Source organism: Prunus avium, chromosome 1, assembly GCF_965620075.1.
Source record: "Prunus avium chromosome 1, drPruAviu1.hap1.1, whole genome shotgun sequence".
NCBI classification, from domain to species: Eukaryota; Viridiplantae; Streptophyta; class Magnoliopsida; order Rosales; family Rosaceae; genus Prunus; species Prunus avium.
This window is the reverse complement of record NC_142284.1, coordinates 53,758,953-53,780,210: the sequence shown is the minus strand read 5'-3', so window position 1 is coordinate 53,780,210 and position 21,258 is coordinate 53,758,953. Positions and strand designations below refer to the sequence as shown.

General features: G+C 34.8%; 3 protein-coding genes across 16 annotated transcripts; 2 read left to right on the top strand and 1 right to left on the bottom strand.

Moving 5' to 3' along the window:
* The first annotated feature begins 934 nt into the window (after window positions 1-934).
* LOC148298029 (UPF0481 protein At3g47200-like) lies at window positions 935-2,893 on the top strand. The gene is made up of 3 exons (XM_088249434.1): window positions 935-952; window positions 1,043-1,167; window positions 1,726-2,893. The coding sequence occupies exons 1-3, from the start codon at window positions 935-937 to the stop codon at window positions 2,891-2,893; spliced, it is 1,311 nt and encodes a 436-aa protein (XP_088105560.1).
* A 2,564-nt stretch (window positions 2,894-5,457) lies between these two features.
* Window positions 5,458-6,908, top strand: LOC110744440 (UPF0481 protein At3g47200-like). Its single transcript, XM_021944411.2, has one exon. It carries the CDS (start codon window positions 5,464-5,466, stop codon window positions 6,733-6,735), a length of 1,272 nt encoding a protein of 423 aa, XP_021800103.1. The 5' UTR covers window positions 5,458-5,463; the 3' UTR covers window positions 6,736-6,908.
* Window positions 6,909-8,403: 1,495 nt separating this feature from the next.
* LOC110768999 (large ribosomal subunit protein eL20-like) lies at window positions 8,404-21,258 on the bottom strand. 14 transcript variants are annotated; one of them, XR_015825708.1, is made up of 17 exons: window positions 20,879-21,234; window positions 19,017-19,079; window positions 17,216-17,278; window positions 15,660-15,726; window positions 14,366-14,428; window positions 13,373-13,435; window positions 12,399-12,537; window positions 11,646-11,697; window positions 11,422-11,477; window positions 11,223-11,329; window positions 10,992-11,071; window positions 10,364-10,456; window positions 10,202-10,264; window positions 10,043-10,116; window positions 9,870-9,926; window positions 9,677-9,780; window positions 8,404-8,633 (listed from the first exon to the last, which is right to left on the bottom strand). XR_015825708.1 is itself a non-coding variant. In XM_088244321.1 (17 exons), the coding sequence occupies exons 13-17, from the start codon at window positions 10,225-10,227 to the stop codon at window positions 8,595-8,597; spliced, it is 300 nt and encodes a 99-aa protein (XP_088100447.1). In that variant the 5' UTR covers window positions 10,228-10,275; window positions 10,364-10,456; window positions 10,992-11,071; window positions 11,223-11,329; window positions 11,422-11,477; window positions 11,646-11,697; window positions 12,399-12,537; window positions 13,373-13,435; window positions 14,366-14,428; window positions 15,660-15,726; window positions 17,216-17,278; window positions 19,017-19,079; window positions 20,879-21,235; the 3' UTR covers window positions 8,404-8,594. The 14 variants fall into 14 exon arrangements, 9 of the variants coding, with proteins under 9 accessions (XP_088100447.1, XP_088100433.1, XP_088100430.1 ...); XM_088244321.1 differs by having other exon boundaries at window positions 10,202-10,275; window positions 20,879-21,235; XR_015825710.1 differs by lacking the exon at window positions 9,677-9,780 and having other exon boundaries at window positions 10,043-10,099; window positions 20,879-21,195.

Sequence of the window (21,258 nt, the reverse complement as noted above, 5' to 3'; positions counted from 1 at the left end):
GGAGAAGAATAGTACATAGCTTAGTGTAGGCTAATTGGCCTTCTTCTTAACTTATTTTGGCTTATTGGCCACCACACTTGATTTAGATTAGTTTAGGCTATTTGGCCCTTCACTTAGATTGGTGAGCTTATTTGCTCCTCAACATAGCTTTATTTGGGTAGCTCTTGGCTCCTAATAGTTTGGGAGTTGGCTTGTTTGATTGGTTCACTCCACCTTGCTTTGTTGCATTGCATGCCTATTTATAGGCATTCTTTGCCGACATCACCAAGTCCACCGACTTGGTTTCTTTTACTCCAACCACAAGTGTGTGGCTTCATTTAGAATATTCTATATTGTGCAATATTATTTTTGTGGCTATTGTTTAGCCATCATGCTCCACCTCCATAGTCTAGCAACATGCGTGTTCTTGAGTTTTCTAGAATTGTGTAGTTACATCTACACAAATATGCATTACTTTTTCAACATGACTAAAGGGTGTGCACAAGTATTATTGATAACAATTAATACAATTTGCAAAACAAACGTATTAAATTTTGTTTGTTTTTTTTTTGTGTGGGTCAAAACGTATTAAATTTCTTCTTAAGTAGCACATTTGAAAATCAAGCTCGTTTGGGACTGCTTCTCTATGAAGCACTTCTGCTTATAAATGCTTCTAGCAAGCGCTTTTATTATAAAAATGTTGAAATCTAAGTGCTTCCTAGTAAAGCACTTTAGAGTGCTTTCTGAAAAAGCACATAGCAAGTGCTTCTTTAGAAAGCACTTCTACGATCCATAAGCGCTTCTAAACTTTTCTGCAAAACGTTGTTAGAAGCACTTTTAGTTGTCAAAAAAACACTTTTAGCTATTCTAGAAGCACTCCCAAACATACTTCTCCTTTTTATACCCTTTATCCCAAAGGTATAAAAAGGATTGAGCTACAAACCCACTATACAACATGCCAAGCCTTAGAAAGGTAAAGCCAGGGTAAGCATAACATGAACAGTGAAAAGAGTCACAATTTTCAATTGTTATTTGTTTTGTTAATTTCATTTCATATGGACAGACTTCGGCAACTATTAACCAAGTACTGCAACAAGCGGCGGAACAAATGGAAGGCGATTTTGAAGCAAGACTATATTTGAACATACCTTGGCAACTATTTTATGTCATTGCAGCTGTTGTTATACAGTCTGCTCTGCTATAAGTGTAGCAGAGGAATGTTCATTATGTCATCAGTCACACAGCCTCACGCACTTGGAGTGAGGGAAGCATCTCATTCTTATTACATATATAGCCCCCACCATGTTCCCATTACTGAGGCAAGATTTCTATTTCATGTATCTACCAGAGGAGCAAGCTGTCTGCACTGAGCTTTTCCCATTAAAATTAAAAAATAATTATTTAACCAAACCAAACCAAACCGTTGCTATGCGGATATAATTCGGATGAGATGCCCATCTCTATACACATCAACTGCCACATCATGTGATATAAAAATATGGTACGACTAGAATTATTTAAAAAATAAAGAACGATAGGTAAATAGTTTACCTGTAGTTTAGGTAAGTCCTTAGCCAAAGTTGAGTTGCAAATTTTGTGAAAATATAGGGAAATCAAAATACATATAAATACACGTAAGTCCTTAGCCAAAAAAATATATATATATATATATAGGTAAACAGTTTACTTGTAAAATAAAGGTATCTGTCCTTAACCAAAAAAATATTTTACCTCGGACCCATGCAGCAACTTTGAGCTTAACAATAGGTACCTACTAGATTTTTTACATCGGATCCATGTAAGTTTGGAATATTTTATAAAGAAAATAAGGGCCCAAGAAGCAAAACTGCGCAGTTGTTATGCAGAGACCATCGGTTTTAGCAGCGATGAATTTGTAAGAATCATTCTGGTGGATGCGGCCTTCATCATCGAGGTCTTGTTGAGGTTCTGTTACAAGCATTTGCGGGTTGAGAATGATCGTATATTTAACAAACCAAGGATGTTGGAGGATGTATGGCCTGACATGCGGATGCTTGAAAATCAGCTCCCTTTCTTCATTCTTGAGGATCTTTTCGATCATGAAAGAAATATTGTTGGCATTCAGACGACAATTATTGATCTTTCTTACCATTTCTTCAAAACTCTAATGCATATGAAGGACATGGAAGACACTTTGTCCCGGATACGTCCTCCTCATCAGGTAGAGCATTTTGTTGATTTTGTTAGAAAGTTATATCCATTGCCTCCACAATTAAAATCGAAAGTGCCACAAGTTCAAGGGCCATTCCAAACCCTAACCATAGGCATGATGTCATCATGTGTAATGGATGTACCACAAGCTCGAGGGCAACTTGAAACCCAAACCATACCCAGCATGACACAGTTATACCGAGCAGGGGTCAAGTTTAGGAAGGGGTCAAGCACAAACATATTCGACATTCGGTTCAATATTGACGATGGCATTTTGGAAATTCCAAAAATAACAATAAGTGATCAATCAGAGGTCACACTCACAAATCTCCTTGTCTTTGAACAAACCCTATGCAAGAAGGTAGAAAATTACATAAATGATTATGTTGTCATCTTAAACATTCTTGTGAACACCCCGGAGGACGTGGCGTTGCTTGTTAAGAATGGGATTGTTGAAAACAAGCTAGGTGACAGCACTAAAGCCTGTACAATGATCAAGAACCTTGCTGACGGCGTCATTATGGCCGATGAGTTCTACTTCACCACTCTTTGTGAAAACCTGAACAAGTACTACAGAATGTTTAGGCACAGATGGAAGGAATATTTGATAAAACATTTCTTCAACTCACCTTGGACAACTAAGGAAATCGTTGCAGCTGCTATTTTCCTAATGCTCACTTTCGTACAGACGGTGTGCTCTATTATCTCTGCTGCGCAACAATAGTAAGTTTCTCCTTCGCCTTTTCCTCCCCATATCCTTATCCCTTTTGTTCATTCACATCACATAGTCTTTGAGAGAGGTGTAAGTTTGGTTTAAGCTGCAAACTGCGATTAGTCGTCTATAGTATAGAAGGAGACTTAGGTTTCCTTCAACTGAGTGTAAGAGAGATTTGAAGTTTGAAAAAAAAAATGTACATACTCTGACACTTAATTTCCTTTTCTAATTGGAATTTACAAGGTTAATTAGTATGATAGGAAGTTGATTTAAATTAGGAATTTTAGATAATTAATTGAGTGAGAAGCCATTATTAGGCTTTCTCTTCTGATAATCGGTTTCTTTCGTTCACCAGGTTCTAGCAGGAAGCTAATTTGGGGTCTCGTCAAAGAAGGGATACTAGGAAAGCCTGTGAATACGTATCTAACAAATAAAGCTGTGTATGTCCACCCAACTTGGAAGTTGCTTTGCCCTGATCTCTCTGCATTTCCATATGAAAAGCATGATGTGAAGAAGTGCCCCTGCTAGCTTGGCCCATTGCCAGGCTCCTGAAATGAGCTGAAATTTGTAAATCCATCAGTCTTTCTTTCTTTCAAGTGTTCATATTCAAACTGTAAGTTTTCTTGCGGAGACTTTTATTTGGCTGAAAATATTGTTATAATTATATATAAATACTAAACTGTATCTCAGATATTTCCCTCATAAATTTCAGTACATGATATTATAAACTTTTAAAGATAAATACAGGGTTGAGAAAGTGAGATAAATCTAGCACACTGCCTATACTTCCTTTTAAATACAGAGGAAAACAGGGGGGAAAACAGGGGAAAAGAGCTTGCATTGGCCTCAGTCCCCCCATATGTCTGTCTACTCTTGCATGATCAATTAATGCCCTACAACGAATCCTCTAGGTCTTTTCTAATGCTCACTTTTGTTCAGACGGTGTGCTCTTTTATCTCAACAATTTCAATCAAACTGTATGTTTTCTAAACTGTACGAGTTGAAAATGTGGTTATAATTGTATATAATACTAAATTGTTTATCCAATATTTCTCTCATAAATCTCAGCACATGAAATTAGAAACTCTTTTGGATAAATATAGGGTTGAGAAAGTGAGATGAATCTATCACACGGTTACAAATTTTTCCCATTTACACACCCGGAATACAGAGGAAAACTCGGGAAAAAAAAATTCAAAATTAGTGTTTGTTTTATTTGTCTCTTTATTCGTGCTCCTTCTTATGCAGAATCACACATTTATAGAATATGAGAACGTTAGTCGACCGGCTTCTCATATGTGCAAATGCGGGATCCCGCTTAAGAGTCTTTTTCTATAATCAATCAAACGTGCTCTAATTAGCCCTATACTTGAGTTCATGTGCTCTAAACAAAACAGTGTAAATGTATTTGTAAGTGACGGAATGTACATGGATTGAATCAAGGCTAAAATGAAAGTGGGAAAATTATATACATGAATAATCAAGGCTCCACCAAACATACCAACATATATGGGGTTTGTCTAACAATATAAAACATGTCCAACGCTATAAAGAATAGAATATTAATGCCTGTACAGTATTAACATTAATAATGATCAGCGCTCTGGTTCACGAAGCCAACCGAGTTGCTCATGGGAAGGAAGGAGCATGTGGGGGAGAAGGACCGCAGCATCAGAGCATCCAGTGGATCCAATTGACCCGTTGGAAATGCGGATACAGCTGCATCTAAGCTAATGTAAGTTGTTGATTCAGCTCAGTATTTGCATAGCTCATGTACCACAGGCCCTTTTAAATTAAAAATAAGGTACCACATGCCCTTTTAAATTAGTGGGGGCCTGTATTATTTAATATTTAGTATTTACTTTGCATCCGAGGACTTAAATTTGATTCCCACACCCTAAATATCAGTTATATAAAAATAAAAAATAAAAAATGCTAGTAACTGGTAGACGGTTTACTGTGGAAAATGATCCAGCATAAGGTCGAGATAGTTTAATAAAAATAGTTCAATTTCACGGTGTAAAAATAAATAAAAACTGTGTTGACTTAGAACTTTGTTTGTAGTGGACAGAACTCCGCAAATATTAAAAGCAATGAAGCTCTAAACTGATCTGACTTCTGAAGGAATCATTATTTTTTTAATTATCATTATTCAAGCAATTTGTTGTTCTTAATGGAAGATTAAATCAGCTTGTTCTTACATATAGCTCATCATTGTGCTATTAATAGGAGAAAGTTCTACCTCAAACTATCTGCATTGAACTTTTCCAGTCAGCTATCAGAGGCAAAAGAAGCTTTGGAGGTGTGTTTTAATCACTTCCATCTCTTTTTAGTTTTGAGTTAATAATTTGTTTTGGTTCCATACTTCTAATTGCTATTTTTGCACACCCTTTTTCTTGAAGCTTTAGTTTGTTATATATGGAGTTGCGGGAGTGAGTTAAATCCGTGTACACCCTCTTTCGGCCTTCCCTCTTTCTTCAATATGTTTTTTGTTTTGTTTTGTTTTTTTCATAAGTTTGCTTAAAGCATCTCCAACGTTCATAATGAAATATTTGAATCACTGTATGATCAGGAGGAAAATGGAAGAAATTGATGAAGGTCCAAATGACATAGAAAGCCCATACGATTTGATGCTGGAATTGGGTGGCTTCTCCTTGTCCCCTTTGCGGTGTATCTACAGAGTTCCTAGGCGACTACGGCAGGGAAACGATGACGAAGCCTACACACCTCAGGTAGTCTCTATAGGCCCACTTCACCATGGAAGGGAACACTTAAATGCTATGGAATATCACAAAAAGAGGTATCTACGAGATTTTCTACATAGAAACCAGTTAAACTTGGAGATTTATAAAATGAAAATAAAGGGCCAAGAAGACAGACTGAGAAAATGTTATGCAGAACCCATTGGGTATAGCAGTGAAGAATTTGTAAGAATCATTCTAGTGGATGCCGCCTTCATTATTGAGTTTTTGTGGAGGTACAATAGCCCAAAATTTCAAGATGAGGACGACTACATATTTAATAAGCCATGGATGGACGATGATGTATCGGTGGACTTGCGGATGCTTGAAAATCAGTTGCCACTCTTCATTCTGGAGGATCTTTTTGTCCCAGAGAAATATTTTGATTATCCTGATAAGCCTTCAATAATTAGTCTTTCTTACGCTGTGTTCAAAACTACTTTCTTTACGGCAGGAGCAAAAGACTTCGTTTTGGAGGGAAAAAGTTCTTCTGAAGTAAAACATTTTGTTGATTTGATAAGAACTTCATGTCTACCATCGAAATTAAAATCTGAAAGGGAAGTCAAAACTATAAACACACCCAGCATCACAGAGCTACACAGGGCAGGGATCAAGTTGAGGGCGGGATCAACGAATAACTTATTTGATATTGGATTTGCTGACGGGACTCTTGAAATTCCAAGATTGGAAATAAGCGATGATACAGAGGTATTAATTAGAAATCTCATCGCATTTGAACAATGCCACTATGAGGAGAAGTACATAAGTGATTATGTTAGTCTCATGGATTGTTTTGTGAACACCCCAAAGGATGTGGAGTTGCTTGTTCAGTATGACATTGTTGAAAATTGGCTAAGTGACAACAGTGAGGTGTCTACTTTGATTAATAAGCTTGGAAAAGGGGTTTCGATAAATGACAATAACTTTTATTTTGCTACTGTTGTTGAAGATCTGAACTCCCACTGCGGAACTCGCTGGAACAAATGGAAGGCAAATTTGAGACAGAATTATTTCAACACACCTTGGGCAATTATCTCTTTCGTTGCAGCTGTTTTTCTCCTCATACTCACTTTCATCCAAACAGTGTGCTCCATTATATCTATTGCTTAAGCATCGGCAACAGCAAGTGGATCTCTTTCTGTATTCTCCCTGTCCTTTTTCCATCACCAACGTAGTGAAGAAACAAAAAACAAGAGAAAGTTTGTATTGTATGTTGAGCAGTATGACTCCTTGTCTGTTATTTAAACTTTTCTGTGTGCTTGTTGGGTGATATGTACCAAGTAATGTATATTGTATTGTATTGTGATTCGATCAATAAAAAGATAGTATTGTGAAGTGATGAAGCAAAGAAATACTATTTTCATACTAGCTAGTTATTTATTATGACAACAAATGGATGTGAATATTGCGGAACAAAAGGCAAAATTTAGCCCATTACTAGCAAACAAGGTCTTAAATATGGGGGTATCGGAAATATCAGAAGTCAAAAAACACGGAAATATCGCAGGAAATATCGGGATATTATCGGTATCGGAAAAAATTGAATAAAAACCACGGAAATTGTAAGAAAAACTTGGAAATTTTTATTGAAACTTTGCAGGATGTTTATTTAGTCAATTATCTATTAGTTTATCACAAAAAATTGGAAGGAAATGCATTGCATGATGGATTTAACTGATTTAAGTTGATTATATAGCGAGCTGGCAAACATCGTAAGTGTAGAAAATACGTAGTAATTAATGAAAGAATATTAAACACACTATAATCATTTATATATAATGAATTACTACAATATTTTACATTTTATACATTACATAGTAAGATACATGAGTGACTTAGTACCACATAGAGTTCCTATGAGGTTCAAAATTTTCACTATCTTCCTCATCTCTATGTGTAGAGTAAGTATATTTTGAAAAGTAGTCATCAAATGATAAATCCCCAAAATAGTTTTGCAGGTAATTGTTAACATGCCACCCATATAGATCCGAGATTGGTTGACGTTGTCCATAAGCAAAATCATTTAAAGATTGAGTCTTGGATTCTTTCCATGAGTCGCTTGATTCCATCCCAACATGAATGGGATATGAAGGGTAGGGAAATGGTTGGTTATGAGTATAACCATAGTTACTACTCATCTCATGTGAAAATTTGTTTCTTGCAAAAAGAATTCAAAACAAAACCATGTATATATATAAATATTTTAGTATTTTCACAAAAACATAAGTGATATGGTGGTTAAGGTGTTGAAGGAGTAAAATGGTTTTCACAAATACCATGTATATAAATATTTTTGGGTTTCGTATCGGGATATTATCGATAATATCTCGATATATTGCCCAAATCATTCATAAAAATGTTGAAAATATCTTCCCGATATTATCGGGATAATATCGGGATAATATCTATATATTGACGATAACACTATGATTAGTTGTTAAAATATCGAACCCCCAAAAATCAGATATTATCGGAATAATATCGGGGATATTATCGATATTTAATACCTTGCTAGCAAAGTTGCCCGTGCGATGCTGCGGGTTATAAAACCGTCTAAAATGTCTACAAAGTTGTGAAAACATGTAGCAAGTTTAAGTTACAAAATAAAGACTAATAACATGTTTTATATGTTGCTTGTCATGTTTATTAAAATATCATCAATATTTTAATACACCAAGCAGCAATCAAAATTGAAATCATGATACATGCAGGAATTGTGATATAAGAGTTTACTACGAAAAGGAAAATACAAAGACAGTATGAAATGAAAGAAACCCGAAAAGAAGGATGAAATACCAAACTTTCATTCAAATCAAGAAATACAAATAAACTATTTTGGACGAAAATTTAACTACTTTGAACATAAAATTCGGGGAGAATAAGTGAATAAAAAGTTTCGAACGAAAACAGGAAAAAGAAAAAAAAAACCATTTTCAACCTTGTCTAGCCTACATAGAACCTCCTTCTACTCACAGCCTCTTCTTGACTCTCTCGTACACGGTTAACATCTTCCAAAAACAGAAAATCCACAACAACAAAAATATAGGATAAGCATCTTTCAAAATAGAAACATAACAAAGTGGATGAAACACATTAAATAAGAGATATAATTAACTGCAATCATTAAGTTTTACTAAAGGTTTGGCAAAATCTAGGAATCAGGAGATTGCAGTCAACAAAAGTCTCTCTTCCAAAAGCATACACAAATATTATAACAAAATCATTTAGCCTTCAAAAAGGATGGAAGCAATTTCATAATATCAGAAAAATCAAAAGGGGAATTTAACAATTTGTCGATTGTTACAGTGGTTTTCATGGTCACAGGCTGCACTTCTAGCAGAGTGTAGAATTGGGACAAAAAAACTTTGAGAAATTAGACACAACCTTTAAGATAAAATATCAGTTGAAAATAAAATGTCTTTTTTCCTAAGCAAATCAGTTGAAAATAAATTATCAGAAGCAGGATTGGTCTCTAGGCATTTCAATTATCATCACATCTTATACTTCGGGTTCAAGCATGGTGTAAACAGTGAGCAATGAAATTATGCCTTTTTTCCTAAGCAAATCAGTTGAAAATAAAATATCAGAAGCAGGATTGGTCTCTAGGCATTTCAATTATCATCACATCTTATACTTTGGGTTCAAGCATGGTGTAAACAGTAATTGAGAACAAAAACAAAGATTTTATTGACACTTGACCAATGAGACATTCCTAGCATATATTAAACCTAGCTATTTTGATAGTTTATCCTTTGCTACTTGCCTACTCCAATTATCGGAAGAAAATTGTACCAAAAATTGTGTCATTTTCTTGGGAAAATATAAAATTAAATGTTGAGTTTAAAAGGATATATGTTATAAAAAAATAAATTCAATCTAAAACTGGTGGAGTAAAGTACTCGCAGAATATGTAACTCTTGCTGTTTGTTGAAAAGACAGATTCATTCCTATAATATATCTGTACATTGCACAAAACGTACTATGAAAAAAAAAATTGTTTTGGACAGAGACATCAGAGTAAAAATTAAAAAAGAGAGGAAAAACTTATCACCTTAGGGAGAACTGATTTTGGAAAATTGGAACCCCAATACAAAAGAAAGGTTTGCAATTTCGCAGACTTACATGTGAGAGCCCAAAATTCATCGAAACGAAACACTAAATCCAAGAGGAGCCTTTATTCAGCAAAGTGGAGGCTTCAATTTTGAAGGGAAAAAAAAAACAGAAAAAAAGAAAAGAAAACATACGTCTCCAATTCAACCGGTCATTTCGAGGGGGTGCCTTTGACGCAGCCTCCTTCACATCTGCCACCAAAGCCAAACATCAAATACAAAATACGATTCAAATGATCAAAACAAAATTAGAAAAAAGCGAAATAAATTTGATAAAATAGTGATGCTTTGGGGTCAAAGGTGGAGACCTTTGGCAACAAATTGGATTTCGCCAGGAGGAGAGTTGAGGAGGAACCACTTCCCCACTGCAAAACAACATTGACTACATTAGACACTGACAAATAATCAAAATGGGTACAAATTTATTAATTAGAAAAAATAAAGTATAAACGGCTGAGAGAACAAACCTCATTAAGGGCAAGCACTTGGCCATTGCTCTTCTTGACCTTCTTCAGCTTCCTCAGGAAATACTTAATCCAAACTAATCAATCAACAATATTAAGTTTAACCCAAAATTCACCAATGAATATTTGGGATCACAAAAGCAGAGCTAAGGCTAAGGATTATACCTCATTGGTGGCCCAGAGCTTCATTCGGTAAATCTTGGGGTGCTCATCAGATGCCGTAGGGAGCTTCCTCCCAACAACCTGGTACTGGTGGAACTGCAACACAAAAAAGACACTGTTAATTGCAGCTTTACCATTTGACATGCCCTAAGAGAAATATATCACACAAAAATAAATACCAAATTAAATGGAACCTAAGAAACTGTGAAGATAATTTCTAGATATTTGTTTACCAAATTTCATACAACAATCTTCCACTTAAACTGACTGTTTACAACAATACTAAGAATTTTTATGCATATTACATATGCAATATTTGGCTAATCCATTTCACCAGTAGCCATATATTTAACTAAATAAACTATGTCTAAAACCAAATGGGTATTCTTCAAGAATAAAACCAACCTTCTTGAAGCATACCCATCTAAGTTATAATATGCAGTGGAAAAGAGAATAAAAAGAACTCCCTAGCATCCCAGTACCCTAACATGGAAAAAAATGCATAATTTAGAATTCTGTAACAGAAATTGTCTCATTAAATTAAACAGAAATACAAAACAGTGAATTTAGGGCTGAGATGTAATCAACTTATTGAAAAAAAAAATTGAGGATGAGAAAACGATTGACAAACCCCTTTGCTAGTCCAAATGCGGAACCCTACTTCGTTTTTTCTTGTAGCACCTTCAAAGTCAGTCAACATTCTGTGTTGTTCTACAAAAGATATTTACGAACACAGAACGTCATAAAATACCTTTATTGTAAATTTCTTCAACACAAAAAATCCAGAACCAAAATATTTGACGAAATTCTATTAAAAGAAAAAAAAATGAAATTAAATAGAGGGAGAGAGAACATTGTATACCGCAACTTCTGTACATATACACTGGCTCTGTCCCACAATAGTAGCAAGGGCAATGGCAAGCCTTTATTCAAGCACAAACAGTCAGCTGCCATTACCAATTCAAAAGCCTGTTCAATCCCATCACAGGAGAGAAATACAATCAAAATTAATAAAAGGGAAAAAAATTGAAATACAGTGGAGGTGATTAAAAGATGTAAACCTTGTTTCTATTTCAAAGTCCACGAATAGATGTAATTGCACCATTTTGTTGTGGTCCTGCAATGCACACAGTCATCAGCTTCACCCAAGCAACTCTATGTGCCAATTCAAATCCACCATGAACCAATCCATAAGCTCAAACATAGAACCCAATCATATGATAAACCATCACACAAAAAGGCTTAATTTTGGTCCAAAAGGGCAATTCGAGGATATGGTTCTTACCTGAAATGCTTTGGTGAGGTTGCAAAATCACCTTTTTCCTCATGCTCAAACCCTTCAACAACCAAAAAACAATGAAAGGAAATTTTCATTGTTATTCCAAGCACATGCAAGAAAAAACAAAGGCACCAAATTTTCAATCCAACATAATTATAGAACAAAGACTCAAACTTTTGCCTTTATGTCCTTTGAGTTTCCACAGAAACCCAAGTGATTTCAATTAAAAGTACTAATCTTATTAAGTGGGTGACCTCAAACGCTCTTATAAGCATAATTATTGAACTCCTACCCACAAAACAATAGTAAAATGTTTAAAAAGATGAAATTTTCTATTTTTTTCTTGCATTTTCTTAGCAAACAAACGGAGGGTAAGTAGGTTTCTACATATTTTATACAGTGTTAAATCAGATTTTTTGTTTGAATGATCTTATATTGAACCAACCATCTTTACCTTCCAGCTGAGAGACTGGTTGATTAGTTCAGAATATCAGCTCCCAATCATATTTCCTTTTAGATGCAAACATATATTAAGCTCCTAGGGTTCATTATCCACATGCTCAAATAGAGAGAGACAGAGAGATCTTGCCTGCTTAATAATTTTTTGGTTAAGGAATCATAATTCTGATCTTGTCTATAACATCTATTAGAATTATAATTCTGATCAAGAGTCATAAATATAAATAAATAAATAAATAAATAAAGCAGGAGTGTATAACCACACGCAAACAGAATATCAGCCACACAGATATCAATTACCAGATTGATGAGCTGACTGGGGGTTCTCATATTGATTACTCCAGTTCTTTTTCCTTAGATCTTCCTCCATGTAACAACGAACCAAACTCAATTTCTGATTTACTTCTCAATTTTCGACATGACAAATGAATAAACCAACCTAGAAAACCAAAAGAACGTTAAAACCAAACTTTTTTTACGAAACCCAGAAATCGTCTGAGCTAAACCCGTGTGATGAGAAGAAGGGTGAAGCGCAGCTGGAACGGCAACACACGAACGCAACATCTGAGAGGAAAACCGATGACATAAGGACCAAGAGGGCGGCTGGATTTGCAGCGTGCCTCCCCAAACGAAAATCGACGGCCCCCCACGCATGCAGAACAGTGAACTTTGATCTTCCATGGCTGCCCCCAACCAGCCCAACCAACTGGTTCGAAACGGACTGGAAAGCTGAGAGCGAACGAAACGTTCGAATTGAAAGAGATGCGAATGGGAAGGGGCAAAAAGGGAACATAAGGAAGAATTAAGTAAAGGGCAAAATCGACAATTCACTATTCCTAAGCTACAGTCTATGAACAGTCTAGGAACAGTGAGACTTCTGATCAGTTTTAGTATATATAACTAGCAAAAGGTGCCCGCGCGATGCGGCGGGTTTTAAAATTGTGTGAAATGTGTATAAAGCGATGAAAATAGGCAAGGAGCAACGTTCTATTTATATATACATGACAATGTAAATAGTGCCATCGCGGTTAGTTTTCCAAGTTTTAGTTACAAAAGATAAATTAATAACATATTTTATATGATGTTTAATATCTTAAAATATTGGGTATATTTTAATAGATCAAGCAGCTATAAAAACATCAAAATATGGAAGTTTTGAGCTGTGCATTGTTCAAAATAGCTTGTACAATTGTCAATTGACACTATTAGCTAATTCCTATGCTCTACTCACAAAACTTAAAACAATCAATTGGAATTTCAGCCTAGAAACTCACCTCCTGCTTAACATAACCAAAAACACCAACCAAACTGCTCTATCCAAAGCAACAAAAGACCACCTGCAAAATATCAAAAGAAAACATGGTTTAGAAAAAAGAGAAGAAAAAGGAAGAAAAACAGAAAAAATGGAGAAGAAATTAGCTTGGGTGTTTTATACATGCACAATCTTTTTATAAAACCAAAAAAATTAGCCTGAGCAAAATCTGCATGGAAAGACTCAAAGACTACCCATTAATGTGTTTTGGGCAAAGAAAAACAGTATAAAAACACAGGCAAAGGGCTGTTTAAATGATCCTAGATGCATTTGAAACAAAGAATGTATGATCAAAAGTTACTGGTCTAAACAATCAAAAGTTACCTATGCAAAAGTCACCCTAAACAATCAAGATTTTTTTATATTTTTCAATTCCATTTTTCTGTTTTTCCCTTTTTTTCCCTTTAAATAGATATCAACATTTCATACTCTAATTCAACAATTGAGTCTTCTCAAAGTTCTAACAATCTAAAGATCAAGCTCTAATTTTGCACTAAACATGTATGTCTGAAAATCAACCCAAAACATCAATCAAATGAAACCAAAGGCAGTTTATAACCACTACATGTCCTTCTTCATGTTAAAAAAAAGCTCCCTTAAAAAAAAAAAAATTAAAAAGCTTCAGTACACACGAAAAGGCATTAATATATAATCAAAAGCAATATAATGTTGTTATCACTCCTATCAACAAACTCTCCAAATACACGATATCTTTCATAAATTGAAAGCAAAAAGTCAAAAATATTAATATGTCTCTAAGCACAGATCATATAGGAAAGAGTTTGTCATTGGTTCAAACCACATAACAATCACTTAGCTTTATTTACAGCTGTACAACCATAGCAATTAGTTCAAATTTATCCCAACCAATTGGCAATTGCTTCCATTAGCTAATTACCATCCTCTATTCACAGAACTGAAAACAATAAATTGGAATTTCAACATAGAAACACACCTCTTGCTTAGCAGAACCAAAAACCACCACCAAAGAACTCTATCTAAAGCAGCAAAACACCACCTACAAAACATCAAAAGGGCAGCAAAGAGCCCATTAAATGATGAACTTGACCACTAATTTTAAAAATGTAAGGGCTTGATCCGTTGTTAATTGACTGATCAACTTTGGCTCCCATCGAAGTAAATGCAAACATAGAATTATACACCCGAATGTTCTCTCTGAACAACACACTTTTTTGGCCTTGATTTGGATCGAGTAAGCTTTCTAAAAATAGGGGTGTTGGTTTTGGAATTGGAAGTTTAATCTTTCCTTATTGGCAACAAAGAGTGAAAAGAGGCTCATTGTTTTTCGATTTTTGTTTTATGGATTCTTTTGACCAAAAAAGTGCACCACAGTAAATGCACTTATAATTCTTGTCTCCCAAATCCACATATCCTTCAATAGTTCCTATAAAGAAACGAAATGTGGAATGAAGAGAATAGAAGACACAAACAGAGGTTATCAACAATAGAACAATATAGTTCAAATTTAGGAGAAAAAATTCAAGTAAAAAAGAGAACCTACTTTGCCTGTTTCTCTGAAAGAAGGCCTGACCCCCACTGATTTGATCAGAATGAGCGAATTCAATCTCATATGCAGTTGTTTCAACTGCGTTCATATTGCCGTATGATATATTTTGAACACATTGTTGTCTTTTGTTCTGCACTTCAGGATTTTTTTTATGGCTTGTCATAGAATTTTTTTCATGTTGATGGTTATTTTCATTGTTTGTGTGACATGCATTTTGAGCAGGAAATTCTGTACCAGCTGAAGTGCTAGCACCACACTCTTGCTGTATCGGCAAACTTTGTTGGCTAAATCTAGGGCTTTGAGATAGCATATAAGTTTGACCATCGTTTTTACAAAGTGGGCTACAAATTTTTTTCACTTGATGGCTATGCTCATGATCAGCATAACAAACATTTTCATCAGAGATTTCTGTACCATTTAAAATAGTCAAACTATGAGCTTCTTGCATGATCCAATTTCATTTGCTATTTCTAGTCCTTTTGTCCATCATGCACAAAAATTTCAAAACCCAAGCAATAGACTGAAAACAGGAAATGAAATAAAACATGCATAAATAAACTTTTAAATTATCAATCACACTTAAACTATAATTAAGCAAAGCAAATGCACAATGATATTGACATAAGCACAGAAATAAGAATCTTTAAATACCATAATATTTGATAATCAATAAACTACAGTCACTATGCATAGTCTTTTGAAAAATGAATGAAATACTAACCTGTAATCAGAAAAGCTATCAAGCACTTCCAAAAACAGCAACAGAAAAGTTGGATTACTACAGCTATCTAAAATACGAAGACAAAAAAAACAAAATTAGATCAAATCAACACAGAACAACCAAAAATCTGAATATGAAACAAATTAAAACATGAAAATATGATGATATGAAGCGAAGACTGGTTTTTTTTCAAATTGCTTGAGAGGAGAATCACATCTTAATTGGTTGAAAAGTAACCAACTCATTTCACAATTCATTTTCGGTTTTGAAAAAGCAAAGAATCCCATTGCTCAATCAGTGGTTAAAAATAAGGAAATTAAGGAAGACGAAGGAAAATATGGAATGTCCTCAACACGTAATAGTGCACCTACATGCCTTCATTGACGTTGTTTTTCAACCGGAAGACTGAGAGCTAACTATTGAGACTTTGGGTTATTTGGACACATAGTTTGTGAAATGGTTTGTTTGAGGAAATTATCCAAGAATGTCTAAGAATGATGTTCTAGACCACATATCCAAAATTAATTTATCACGAATAAAAATCTAATGGTAAAAGATTAAAATGCAAAAAAAAAATTACCAATTGAATCAACCTAAGCTGATGAGAAGTGAATCCACTCAGACTAAGAGCAGGACGTATATTAAAGAAAATGGTTCATAATTGTTGTTGGGAGTCATTTGAGTTTCCCTGAAATTGGAGCTTCGTATTATTATTTCTCAAAAACCCAGCACGGCCCACTAACATTAGTGCTTGTGCCGTGCTAAGTTGGCCCCTCTAGTTTGACACCTCTAGTTCGAAGAAAAAAGATGCAAAAGCACATTTATCTAACACCTCTAGTTCGAAGAAAAACACTGTAAAAGCACAGGAAGAGGGCTGTTTAAATGAATGCATTTGAAACAAAGAGTATACGATCAAAAGTTACCTATGCAAAAGTCACCCTAAACAATGAAGATTTTATTTATATTTTTCAATTCCATTTTTCTGTTTTTCCCTTTTTTCTCTTTAAACAGAGATCAAAATTTCATACTCTAATTCAATAATTGAGTTTTCTCAGAGTCTCTTGTAACAATCTAAAGATCAAGCTCCAATTTTGTATTAAACATATATGTCTGAAAATCAACCCAAAACATCAATCAAATGAAACCAAAGGCAGTTTATAATGACTCCATGTCCTTTTTCATCTTAAAAAAGCTCTCTCAAAAAAACAAAAAAATTCAAAAAACTTTAGCACACGAACAGGCATTAATATATAATCAAAAGCAGTATCATGTTGTTATCACTCTTATCAACAACCCCTCCAAATACATCATATCTTCCGTAAACTAAAAGGAAAGAGTAAAAAATATTAATATGTATCTAAGCACAGATCATATATGAAACAGCTTGTCATTGGTTCAAACCACATAAGAATTACTTGGCTTTATTTACAGCTGCACAACGATAACAATCAGTTCAAATTTATCGTAACCAATTGTGAATTGATACCATTAGCTAATTACCATGCTTTATTCACAGAACCGAAACAATAAATTGGAATTTCAACATAGAAATGTACCTCTTGCTTAACAGAACCAAAAACAACCACGAAACAGCTCTATCTAAAACAGCAAAACACCACCTACAAAACATCAAAAGTATATATGGTTTATAGAGAAGAGGAGAAAAAGCAAGGAAAAATCGAAAAAAATTGCAGTTTCTGATTTTCTAGTCCCAAAACTGTTCAAACCACATAAGAATTACTTGGCTTTATTTACAGCTGCACAACGATAACAATCAGTTCAAATTTATCGTAACCAATTGTCAATTGATACCATTAGCTAATTACCATGCTTTATTCATAGAACCGAAACAATAAATTGGAATTTCAACATAGAAATGTACCTCTTGCTTAACAGAACCAAAGACAACCACGAAATAGCTCTATCTAAAACAGCAAAACACCACCTACAAAACATCAAAAGTAGATATGGTTTATAGAGAAGAGGAGAAAAAGCAAGGAAAAATTGAAAAAAATTGCAGTTTCTGATTTTCTAGTCCCAAAACTGTCCAAACATGTTTTTCTGTGCAGTGTTTTAATATGAGATGCTTAAACTTTGTTAGTCCACTACTAAAACAAAAGGAAAATCATGGAAAACAAAAACAAATAGAGACCTAAGAAAATAGAATATCAGCCATCATCAAAATCCAAAGTAAAAATCACAGAGCGAAATTCAAGTTGTTTTTTCGAAGAAAAGCCACCAAAGTTAATCCATACATATTACATGTGAGGTCATAACATAGGGAACAAATAGGCATGAAGGTAATAACATTTGCGACTACTTGTTTGAATCCCATCACAAAGCACATATCTTTTGTACAAATTTGTTGTGCATATCGTTTGAATCTCTTGGATGTTACTTTAATAACAAAATAAAAATCATTCTTTGTATTTAACTCAGGTGATAAAAATGTTTATGGCTTTTGAACTGGTGGTTTAAGCCAATTAGGAGGAACTTGGTTGGTCAGCTATAAATACTCTTTTTCCATTTAAATTTTGTTTTATTTCAATCTCAATAGAAGAATTTGTACAGGCAATATGGTCTCCGGTTCATAGTTTAACAACACATACATGTTATGTTGCCAGACTGCCCCAAAAAAAACACATAATGCTTCTTTGAGCTCTTCTCAGCTGGTTGTGTTCCTAACCATCCTTACTAAAATTAGCAGGAGTTCTCTAGAGGAGGGATTCCAAAAAGAAATTAAGAACTTGATTAACATCCCTCAAATATAAATCCTTTTCAACATTGGCAATATCACAATGCAGCCATAATCAAGTAATTAATCAAATTAATATACAATGTTAGCAGAATCGTAGATCGATGGGCATTGACATAAGCATTGTTCTATATTAGATTTTCCAATTAACACAAATATTATAGTCTTTAGAAAGCTTAAATCTAGCTTAGCATAACCAAGTTGAAAAATAGTTCTATAAAGTGTTAGACTGTCAGATTTCTCCTGTTCAAAGAGGGATCTTAATAAAATTAGAACTCACAAACTAAAAACGAATTGAAGATGGTTACATTCATATTTTATGAGCATAGATATATTATACAAAAAGAAAAGCTGGCGAAATAGAACAATATAAAGGATCCTTTTGTAACCAAATGAAGACACATTGGGAATATATATAAAGGATCCTTTATCGTAAAAATCTTTCAAGGCTAGCTAATTACTTGGCTTTATTTACAGCTGTACAACGATAACAATTAGTTCAAATTTATCCTAACCAATTGTCAATTGATACCATTAGCTAATTACCATGCTTTATTCATAGAACCGAAACAATAAATTGAAATTTGAACATAGAAATGTACCTCTTGCTTAACAGAACCCAAAACAACCACCAAACAGCTCTATCTAAAACAGCAAAACACCACCTACAAAACATGAAAAGTAGATATGGTTTATAGAGGAGGAGAAAAAGCAAGAAAAAATCTAAAAAATTGCAGTTTCTGATTTCTAGTCCCAAAACTGTCCAAATATGTTTTTCTGCGCACTGTTTTTATATGAGATGCTTAAACTTTGTTAGTCCATTACTAAAACAAAAGGAAAATCCTGGAAAACAAAAACAAACAGAGGCAGAAGAAAACAGAATATCTAGTGACAACAGAGTAAACAACTAAAAAGACCATCGCTTGTAATGAGAAAGCCCAAATCCATAATGTTTTTGCCCAAAAACTTCAACCCATCAATCCCACATTTTTTCCTATTCAAAACCATCATCCAAAGAGCCGTGAACCCCTAAAGCATAGCCATTCAAAAAAATTTAGGGGCAAAATATATACTTATTGTTGATCAATACTAATGTACAGTTTATCTAATATTTTCTGTTTTCGTAGCCTCTCTAATTCTGTAAACCAAAAACTTCAATATATATCTTTAATGGCTTATTATCACAAAACGTCCCTGACGTTTGCGAAATTATCACATTGCATCCCTAACGTTTTTTTGTATCATTAATGGTCCCTAACGTTAATACAGGTACTCTTAAATAGTCCCTCTGTCAAAAAAACCGTTAAATCTAGGGGTATAATCGTCAAATCAATCCAAAATTATAATTTTTTTTTTTCCTTCCCTTCTCTCTCTCTCTGTTTCTCTTTTTTTTTCTCCTCTCTTTCCTCCTCTTTTCTTCTTCTTTTCCTTCGCTGTTTCTTCTTTCTCTCCCTTTTTTTTTTCTTCTTTCCTTCTTTGTTCCTCATTTTTCTTCTTTCCTTCTTTCTCTCTTTTTTTTTTTTTTTTTTCTCTTTTTTCTTCCTCTTTCCTTCTCTCGGGGTGGTGATTTGGGTGGCTAGAGTGCTGGGTTGGTGGGCTGTGGAATGGGGCAGGGAGAGAGTTGCAGAGAAAGTACATAGAGGGGCAGGGGTATAAGATCCCACAGTGGTGGTTTGGGTGGCTAGAGTGGATGGGTTGGTGGGCTGTGGGAGGGGGCAGGGAGAGAGTTGCAGACAAAGTAGAGAGAGGGGCAGGGATATAAGAGAGGGGTTGGTGGGCTTTGGTGGTCGGGGTGGTGGTTTGGGTGGCTAGAGGAGACAAAAAGAGAGAGAGAGAGAGAGAGAAGGGAAGGAAAAAAGAAAGAAAGAAGAAGAGTGAGCGGGGCCAGGTGGAGAGAAAGAGAAAGAAGAAGAAAAGAAAGAGAGAAGGGAAGGAAACAAAATTATAGTTTTGGATTGATTTGACGATTATACCCTTGGATTTAAGGGTTTTTTTGACAGAGGGACTATTTAAGAGTACCGGTATTAACGTTAGGAATCATTAATGATACAAAAAAACGTTAGGATGCAATGTGATAATTACGCAAACATCAGGGATGTTTTGTGATAATAAGCCATCTTTAATTTTCTGTAAGCGTTGATCTAGATTTACATTCTTTTTGTCCTGACAACTCAATCAAACATTTTTTGGAAGCAACCAAATCAGAGGATCCATTCCCATGGGATAAGGAAACAGATATGAGTGTCAGCGGTGGTCTACTTTCTAATAACCAATAAAGTGGTGGTTCGATCTGTATAACCAATAAATCGAACTTAGCTGTGATTTTCAATTATGTGCAGGTGTCAGACAATTTCATAACCTAAACAATCAAAAGTCACCCTAAACAATTAAAATCACAAAAGAACTCTGTTAATTGATGAAATAAAGAACAAAACATGCGCTAAAAAGGTGAGGGGATGCATACCCGAAGACAAAGGATGCAAGAATTCGCAGCCAAGAGAGATAGAAGATGCCTGAGACGAAGCTTGTAGAATCTGTGAAAAATATCACAACGAACAGACAATTTCATCAATCGAAAGGGCCGCTGGATTCGCAGCTCGCCTCCCCAAACGAAAATCAACGGCTACCAAAGCATCTCCAAGAGGGAACAGAAATCTTCCATCGCTGCCCCCCAACCAGCTAGTTCGAAATCAACCATGAACTCCTGCTTTGAGAGAACGATACGTTCGATGGGGAAGAATGGCTGAAGGAGAAGGGGCAAAAAGGGAAGAGCAGAAAAGTTTAAGTGGAGGGCATATTCGGAAATTTACTGTGATGGAGAGGAAACAAAACGTGTAGCAACAG

Coding starts and splice junctions, on each gene's coding strand:
- LOC148298029 (XM_088249434.1), top strand. Junction 1,168..1,725: donor ATTGCAGCTGTTGTTATACA/GTCTGCTCTGCT, acceptor GGACCCATGCAG/CAACTTTGAGCTTAACAATA.
- LOC110744440 (XM_021944411.2), top strand. CDS start 5,464: ATGGAAGAAATTGATGAAGGTCCAAATGACATAGAAAGCCCATACGAT.
- LOC110768999 (XM_088244312.1), bottom strand. Junction 10,457..10,991: donor GCATTTGGACTAGCAAAGGG/GTTTGTCAATCG, acceptor TTTGTGTTGCAG/TTCCACCAGTACCAGGTTGT. Junction 10,117..10,201: donor AAGTGCTTGCCCTTAATGAG/GTTTGTTCTCTC, acceptor TGTCTAATGTAG/TCAATGTTGTTTTGCAGTGG.